The sequence below is a fragment of the Pomacea canaliculata genome, linkage group LG12 (genome assembly GCF_003073045.1).
Source record: "Pomacea canaliculata isolate SZHN2017 linkage group LG12, ASM307304v1, whole genome shotgun sequence".
In the NCBI taxonomy this organism is placed as follows: domain Eukaryota; kingdom Metazoa; phylum Mollusca; class Gastropoda; order Architaenioglossa; family Ampullariidae; genus Pomacea; species Pomacea canaliculata.
Genome location: NC_037601.1, coordinates 1178225 through 1187479, shown reverse-complemented (window position 1 = coordinate 1187479; position 9255 = coordinate 1178225). Strand labels below are relative to the sequence as shown.

At 48.7% G+C, this 9255-nt stretch overlaps 1 protein-coding gene across 1 annotated transcript; it reads left to right on the top strand.

The window, feature by feature from the left end:
* The first annotated feature begins 2431 nt into the window (after window positions 1–2431).
* On the top strand, window positions 2432–6284 carry LOC112577291 (brain-specific serine protease 4-like). Its single transcript, XM_025260342.1, has 6 exons — window positions 2432–2684; window positions 3823–3982; window positions 4520–4637; window positions 4879–4886; window positions 5124–5301; window positions 5681–6284. The coding sequence occupies exons 1-6, from the start codon at window positions 2594–2596 to the stop codon at window positions 5837–5839; spliced, it is 714 nt and encodes a 237-aa protein (XP_025116127.1). The 5' UTR covers window positions 2432–2593; the 3' UTR covers window positions 5840–6284.
* The last annotated feature ends 2971 nt before the right edge of the window (window positions 6285–9255 follow it).

Genomic DNA, 9255 nt, shown 5'->3' with positions numbered 1-9255 from the left:
AGCGCCATCTGTCGTGTTGCTGCTGGAAGCAAGTCACGTGATTGACACAAGCTCGCTCCATGACAACGCGTGACGTGAGTACCGTTGATTCAGCAGGTGGCGAATAAAGACATCAAAACCACAGCGACTGCCGCCATGATACACTGACAAATATTGACAGGAGCAGCACAGCTCCGCCCTCCCCTCTTCTCTCCTGTATCTCCTGCCTCTCCCTGTATCCTCTGTGTCATGCTACAGGGGAAGATGGCGGACAGACACTCGCTCGGGTGCGAGGCCGGTCCAGGATCGTGCTGCAGACTTTCAGTGGGGTGGCGCCCCCAGACAGAAACCTTGCTGGACAGACTGACACCATGGCGACTGAACAGACTGAACAGACTGAACTGAATAGACTGAAAGCTGCATGAGACTGCAGCACTCATCAATAGAATAACAGTACAGGGCTACAAGGCCTCAATGGCCGGCCAAGGACCCTACAGACCCTAACAGACCGATGTGGACAGAACAACAATTATAAATTCATTAAACTTGACAACAATTATCGACTCATCCAACGTTTGCACAAAAATACATCATCAATGATTTATTCACCAAACGTTTCACAAAGAAATATTTATTTATCCCATGTTTGATTTATTTATCCATATTTATCCCAAGAGTTATCTATTCATCATGTAAACGCTGTGTCCAGGTTTGTTCCAACAGTCGGCCATACTTGCTGAGTAGAGAAGTTGGGGCAAAACCGTTGTACTGAGACAGGGAGGGGGATTTCTCTGTTTTTATCATTTCTTATCTTCTCCAACTTCCCCCTTCGTTAAAATCATCGCCAGACTCATCTTTGGCGCGCACTGCAGACGTTTGCTGACATGTTGACGGAGGGCGAGTCCACGTGTGGACTATTGCATCAACACATAATAAACCCTCGTTTACTCATTGAGGGCCGCAGCACAGCTCAACTGCTTGATGTGTGAGGGACACGTGATCGTGTGGCGGGAGTTCACGTGCACACAGCAGCATTTAATTAGATAAGGACAAGAATGAAAGAAAGAAACGAAGAGAGAAGTAATGAATGGTCAGGGGAGAGAACTGTCAATACACAAGGAGGGAGCAGACGGTAAGTGGAGGCTGAACTGTTGCAGCCATCTTGACGGTGGAGGCGTGCCAGACGCAGTGCTACAACCAGTACCGCGCCTACTACAACTACTACTGTGGCTGGGGGAGGATCTGTGGCAACATCACCAACTACCTCCAGCAGTTCTACACCAACTGCCGCAACAACTGCAGTGAGTAGTCGTCACCTCCTAGTCAGTCCTGCCAGCCTTTGATTAGTGTAAACATCGGTGTATAGTAGTTTATTAGTGTGAACATCTGTGTATAGTGGTTTATTAGTGTGAATATCAGTGTATAGCGGTTTATTAGTGTAAACATCTGTGTATAGCAGTTTATTAGTGTAAACATCAGTGTATAGAGGTTTACTAATGTAAACATCAGTGTATAGCAGTTTATTAGTGTGAACATCAGTGTATAGAGGTTTACTAATGTAAACATCAGTGTATAGAGGTTTACTAATGTAAACATCAGTTCATAATAGTTTATTAGTGTGAACATCAGTGTACAGCGGTCTATCAGTGTAATGAGTATTCAGCGGTTTACGAGTGTAATGATCACAGTATACAGCGGTTTACGAGTGTAAGACAACTGTGATGCTGTCGGTAGAGATGGAGCTCGGGTTTTTGTTGTTTATGTGTCATGACAACTGTAGATGTGACAGTTAGTTGTAGAAATCATGTCAGACAAAGAGCAGTGAAAACATTCATCAAGAAATTCTGTTTGTGACAGGCTCGTACTCGCGGTCAGGTAAAGTCACACACTTGTGTTACACACTTCACTTAGTTACGTGTCAACACAAACAACCACACTGTCAACACGTGTACCACGTGCAGTCACCGGTAGGTGGCGCCAGCCTGGGCATCCCCTTGTGTCTGCATGACACCTGCTTGTCACACCGCACCATGTCACACTGTGTATAAATATTACGAGATTTTGCATGATGTCACACCGCACGATGTCACACTGTATATAAATATTACGAGATTTTCATGATGTCACGCTGCACGATGTCACACACTGTATATATAGATGTAACGACATTTTGCACGATGTCACGCTGTGTAGATATATTACGAGATTTTGCATGTCACACACTGTATAGGTATAACGACATTTTGCATGATGTCACTGTATACTCACCTGCACACAAGCACGTGGGAGGGGAGGGGGTGACGCAGTGACAGTGAGCTCCCTTCACGCCTTTCAAGGTGACACTCATCTCCAGTATCATCAGCTCTGGCTCCATCTAGCTCTCCTCGCCATCTTTTCATCGATAGATGCCGTTAGACAGCCATGTTGAAGTTTGTTTGTGGTGCGTCACGTGACGGGGGACAGACTGTGTGACAGGGAGGACGGCAGTCAGGGGGAGGCCGCCCAGTCACGCCCCAAGCGGCTGTATGTCAGGTTGTCAGGGTAACACCAGCTGAGTTGAAGGTAGGTCAGAGGTTAAGGTCAGAAAACACTGATCACGTGTTGCTGAGGCAGAATGACGCAAAACCACATCCGACTCTTGCAGATAACCAGCCTGCTAACCACGGTCATCACCACGACAACTACACCACGACCTCCAGCAGTCAGTGAGTGACCTCGTCACCTGGCAACCTTTGTCACTGTCTGAGCTCTTTAGATGACAGCATCTCTTGTCTCTTCCCTCGGTGGTGTGTGTGTGCTCGTGCGTGCATGTGTGTGGGTGAGGTGGTGTGTGTGTGTGAGGGTGTGAGTGTGTTTGATGGTGTGTGTGTGAGGAAGTGTGTGAGTGAGGAGTGTGGTGTGTGTGTGTGTATGTGTGTTGTGTGTGTGTGTGGTGTGTGTGTGAGAGGGTGTGTGTGTGTGTTTGTGGTAAATAGCAGTGTTTCTGTGCATGCCGGCATGAGTAGTGTTGATCAATGTAAACAAAAGATCACAGTTTGATATGCATGACTGCACACGACACAATCTTGCTATGCACGACTGCACACAACAGTTTGGATGTACACCAGAGCACGTGACCTATGCTTGCATCACGTGACGTAAGTAGGACTGAGTGTTCAAACTGTCGTCTCATGTTCCAGACCTAGAGAAAAGTTGTCAGTAAAAATAGAGAACAAAATACGCGATTGTAGCGAGTAGCATAAAGTGATAATGGTAGTGAGCAGGACAGGACAGGTCATGATTGACTCACGGTAGTGAGCAGGACAGGTCATGATTGACTCACGGTAGTGTGCACGACAATGTAATGATAAACAAAGGTATTCTGACGTCTCAGAGGGTTAGGGAGGGTGAAGTCGGAAAGAGAGTCGATATATAAATACACAATATATGTCTGTATTATATATATGTCTGTATAAACACAATATATGTATGTCACACAGCTAACCCCGAGCTTAGCGAGATCCTTAATTAACCCTCCAGCCCCTCAAGCACCGAGTGTTGAGCCGACATTTACTGACAGACCCACCCACTCTCTAGTCACACCACCCGCCATCCACCCACGTTACAGTACTCCGTTTATACTGATAGACATATATATATATATATTAATTTAACTTTGTTGTGGTATCACCTCTTAAGCTCGCATACAGGAAAACAAGATAGAATGTAGACAGACAGACAGACAGACAGACAGACAGACAGACAGACAGACAGACAGACAGACAGACAGACAGACAGACAGACAGACAGACAGACAAACACACAGACAGACAGTGTTCTGACGGCGGTGTGGACTGTGACCAGGTTGCGGAAGGCCGCCGCTGGGGATGAGGATCGTGGCAGGAGTGAACGCCCTTGCCTGCGAGTTCCCGTGGGCCGTGGTGGTGCGCGTGGGCTCCAGTCTGTGTGGGGGGAGCATCCTGGACGCCGACACCGTCATCACGGCCGGCCACTGCGTCTCCAGGTAAGGGAGGTAATCTGGCTGTGTACTAAAGGGAGATAATCTGGCTGTGTGATCATTGCTATGTAACCGACTCCATTACAGGAAGTCGTCTGACCGACAGTCCAGACACTCACTCGACTCAAGGCCATGTACAACTCTCAGACACGTGACCAAGTCTTGACACACGCTAGACATCAACACAAGCTTCACTAGTCAGTGCTGTCTGCTGCTGTCTACTGCTGTCGGACACACACTAGCCTGGCGATAGTGTCACAGCTGTAGACTGTAGACTGGACACCAGCTGACACATCTGTCAGACGACAGCACTCCGCGCACCACGTGTACTGTATTACTGTACATGTACTGTATTAATGTACTGGACACCGTTACTGTACATCCTCCATAAATATCGGACAGCATGACGTCACCAACCGCCACATTCAGTGACACTCCTGTGACGTGTGACACGCTACAAACTCTCCGCTCAGTGAGACAAGTGATTGGTGATTGTTATTTGTTGTGATGGAGTCCGTTACAGTTGCTTTTCCTCCACAACAGCGCCGTGGCCTCCCCCTCCACCATCAGAGTGTCGTACGGCTCGTCCAGCCAGCAGCTCATGCGCAGCGTCAGCGTCACTCGAGTGACGGTCCACCCCAAGTTCGTCTTGGCCAATACAGTACGTCACCTCCACACACGGCACACCTTAGCAATCAGTCCACGTCATCCACATGAACTGTGACATCACGTTAGCCGTAAAGACTGACACGCTGACACACTGACAAACCGACACACTGTGACAACACTGACAACACTGACACACTGACAACACTAAAGAAGGTAACGAGAGTTAGTGGAGCACCATGTCACACATGTAACATCTGTAACAAAAACACTAACATGACTATGTTACGTCACAGGGTATGACGTCAGCCTCTTGACTCTGGCCACGCCCCTTGTGTTCGACAACGTGCACTCAGCCGATCTGCTTACCTCCCGCTGGGGCCAACGCCATGACGACGGAGGGATGCCAGGCCGCTGGATGGGGGGCTCTGAGGTGTAAGTCTTCACGTGACGCGTTGTTTACAGTTGATGGAATGCTTCAGCCTCTAGATGTTGACAAGATAAACAAATAATAAACTGCAGTAATGTACCCGGATGTAAGACGTTACTCTGTACTGCGTGCAGTTAACGCCCCCTACGAGCAGAACGACCTACAGAAGGTGTCGCTGCCCATCGTGCCGCTGTCGCAGTGTCTGGCGGCCTACGGTTCCAACATGCTCGTGTCCGACATCAACATCTGCGCCGGCGACGTCAAAGTGGGCGGCATCGACGCGTGTCTGGTGAGTGGAGCAGACGACCACATTATTGGGGGCTGCGACAGGGAGGGGTGTAAGCTCATACCTTTGTGACCAACGATACTGAGATCGTGCTCACAAGCATGCGGTCTGTCTGTCTGTCAGTCAGTCTGTCTGTCTGTCTGTCTGTCGGTCTGTCAGTCAGTCTGTCTGTCTGTCTGTCAGTCTGTTGGTCTGTCGGTCTGTCTGTCTGTCTGTCGGCCTGTTGTCTGTCCCAATCAGCCAATAGATTTTCACAATGCAGGATTTGCATTTCATGAGAAGGTTTGCCATAGATCGTAGCAGCTGCTACACGATGCTGTGCCGTTATCACCACTACTCTATGTATTCTGTTGTTGTATTCTATGCATTCTGTTGATTGCAGGGCGACTCTGGCGGACCTTTGATGTGCTACCAAAATGGCGCCTACTTCCTGTACGGCACAGTGTCGTTCGGGAAAGGCTGCGCTGAACCCGGGTTCCCAGGCGTCTACGCCAACATCGCCAACCCAGAGATCAACGCCTGGATACGCAGCAACCTGTAGGCCTGACGTCAGAGAGGTGGATGTGACGGAACCGTGACGTCAACACTCAGTCGGTTACAGCAGACGCCATGTTGGAGCTGTCACGTGGTGTCAGCCTACCCGCCGACCGTGACGAGTCGTTGACCGTTCCGAGGTCGGAGATGGGGGCTGATGGCAGCTTTTCATAACCAAGTCCGACCTTTGAACTCCGGTGACTTTTGAGTCTATATTTAGCACTTTCTTGTTCGCGACCTTTGCGCTTGATGATAGTTAGATGGCTGAGTGAGTGAAGGAAACACAACTGTTGAGGTGAACGTCCAGCACACCTTTGGCTTCAGACTAGCCGACAGGCCCCTGGTCCCCGACCCTTCTCCAAAACATCCTAAACAACCAAAAACAACCAACCCAATCCACCCCCACCACAAAAACAACCAAAAATAAACACAAACAAACAAAAAAATCAACCAAACAAACAACCAAACAAACAAATTCTGTTGTCTTTGTAACCAAATGGTTTGGTGCCAGTGACAGACAAACAGCGGTCAGACATCAGGGTGGGAAGAGTTTAGGGAGTAGTTCCTTTACAAATAGTTTCTGGTGTCTATGGACGTTGATATCTCTACCTACATCATGTAAATATCGATATCTAGCTACATATCTATCTCAATATATCTATCTATATATATATCAACATTTATATCTCCTCAGCAAATGATAACTTGTCAATGCTACAATCTGTCGCTGTAGCTGTCGCTGTCTCAATGCAGTTAACCAGATGTACATAACACTGCGCACGTTGTTTCTAAAAATAACTGACTTGAGGTTACCATGTGATATAAATTACAATTAATTAATTAATTGTTTAATTAATTAATTGTTTCTGTCGTGTCGTAAATAAGGAAGCCCGGTGGCGCAGTGGTTAGAACACTCGCTTGTCACTAGCGCGAGGCCCACCCGGGGTGAGATCTCGTCTTGGGACACCCTGTCGTAGCTACTGTCCTCTCCATTCTCCCCCTGGGTAACCACTTACCTTTGCTTCATGCATACGACCCTGGGCACCGCTACTATAAATAAAACCTTCTTGATCATCAAACTTAGTGTTTGCCGAGTGTAAAGGACGTTAGTTGGCGAAGTGTGTGAAGCACCTGTCTGACTTGTCACTGACTGGCGTGACCACAACACAGAGCATAATAGCGTGACATGTCACACTCACCGTGTAGCTAGGGCAACAGTAGTGTCAGTATAGCCTGTAACTAGGGCAACACTAGTATCACGTGTAATCTGTAACTATGGCAACACTAGTGTCACGTATGTCCATTACCGGGTGCTTGAGTTGAAGAATCCGGGTGACGGGCGGTGACAGTGTGAAGGGTAGTGGTTCTTTCTGAATCCGGCTTGTTTGTTTGTTTGTTTGTTTGTTTGTTTGTTTGTTTCTTTGTTTCTGTGGTGCAGGTGTCTCTAGTTAGTCGGGCGATCAGGTGACAAAGTCACAGGTGCGGCTACTAATTTGCTTGTTTGTAAAAAGCGAGTCACGTGTGCAGGTTTCTGAAGGGAGACCTTGTGTGATGTCAACTAATGGAAAACAACGGCTTCACAATAAACATGAAAATAAACTCCTGGAACTTGTTATGTCTTTGTGTGTATGTACTGTGTGTGTGTGTGTATGTACTGTGAGTGTGACTGTTGATGCTGTTGTTGTCTTCGTCTGTCTTCATTTCGCTGTTTGTCCTGACATGGCGTGGTGCAGCGGACAGACACACCAACCCTCCAGCAGGTCATTATTCCAGCCTCGCTCTCAGACACCTTCGGGCTTCATGTCTGCTGCATGACTGATGGGAGTTGTTACTACTGGGAGTTATCTCTCTTGCCGACATTCTGCCAGGCTGACAAACAAACAGAAACAGACAACAGAGCGAGGCGCTTACTTTCTGTTGGAAAAGTTGACAGGAGTCCGAGAGACAAACAGATGTTTACAAGAAAAGTCAAAGCTGGACGGACATTCAAACGGTCGCTGACTGCCAAGGTCCGTCTGTCCACTCACTTGTGATGTAACCTAGGTTAATTAGATAATTAGACAAAGCATAAGAAAGCAGAGAGGGGGCCGTGTTCCTCCTTCTTGCTGTCCACACTCCACACACGTCGTCCTCAGCCTCAGGGGCCTTTACTCTCCCCGCCCCTCCGCCCCACCCCGAACACTTGTAGAAACATTTGTCTACCCCGATAACGTACACAGGTCACGAGAGAGGAACAAAGACAAGAAAAGGTCTCCCCACTAAAACAAGTCACAGTGTTTGGCGAGACCACAGGTCACGTGGGTGCACAACCCCGGGGCTGAAGTGGGTCTGTGTAAAGGACCAGCAGACAGTCGGCGTGCAGGTCAAAGGTGTTGTCAGCGGTGCACACGTGCTGAGGGTGGGGAGACCTTGAGGACCGAGAGCTTTTGTCACAGGCACGTAGTCACACCGCCAAAGCCGTTTCTGTGACAACTGGACAAAACACAACTTTCACGGTTTTCATTCCTCTCATTCCTTCTCATTCCCTAACCGTCGGTCGCTCGTCTACACATGACGACTACTTTCATCGCTGATAGACAAAGAGAAGTATGACAGTGTGAATGGGTATGCGAGGACAAACTGCACGCACCGCCTCACACCGTTGTTTCCGTGCACAGTTGCCATAGAGACGCACGTGCTGAAGACTGCGTCACGCCCCTCGCCAGGAACTGTAAGCAGGTCACGGAGGTCGCGCACACACAACGCAGTTACGCCCCTTGTGAAGAGAGAGAGAGGGAGGGAGGACAGGCGCCTCATCATGTGGACACACCTCATTCCTTGTCGTCGCTATAATCGTCGTCAATGGAATGTTCACAAGACAATGACTCAAGTGGGTGGCACGATCAGCTGACGAGGGTTTAAAAGCCTGCAGGTGTTCACTGCCTCAGGTAGGACTGACCACCCGACAGCACCTGGCTGTCAGCGTTGTACTCACACTAGCACCTGGCGAGGACTGCGAGCGACCAGCTGTAAGTATGGAGTCGGGTGCACACCCTGGTCCTAGACCTCCTGCCATTCGCTCTCGGCAGGTGTCGCTACCCTCACTGTCAGGACGTAGGTGTCGCCACAGTTGGGGGAGGCTGGCACTGGCAAAGTTGGCAAAAGGTTACCTGGGAATCGCGATTTTATTCCTCCACCTTCTATGGGTGTTGAGCTTTTCTGGATACTAGTCATGTTAGTAGACAACGTTATGTAACATCTAGAATATATGTAGGAGGACATCTTGATGCCGCGTACCTACAGTTGCACACCAGGCACACACCACACCAGCCACACACCCACAGATACATGTAGAGGGCCGGTAGTCCGGCGTTGTTGTTAGTTTTGTCGGTTACATATAAATACTCCGATGCTTTCCACTCACATCAAAGATGGTTTGCTAAA

What these genes read in the sequence shown, in the direction of transcription:
- LOC112577291 (XM_025260342.1), top strand. Translation starts at nt 2,594, where the DNA reads ATGACGCAAAACCACATCCGACTCTTGCAGATAACCAGCCTGCTAACC. An exon ending in ACCACGACCTCCAGCAGTCA is followed by an intron (nt 2,685 to 3,822) that starts GTGAGTGACCTC and finishes GACTGTGACCAG; the next exon opens with GTTGCGGAAGGCCGCCGCTG. An exon ending in GCGGCATCGACGCGTGTCTG is followed by an intron (nt 5,302 to 5,680) that starts GTGAGTGGAGCA and finishes TGTTGATTGCAG; the next exon opens with GGCGACTCTGGCGGACCTTT.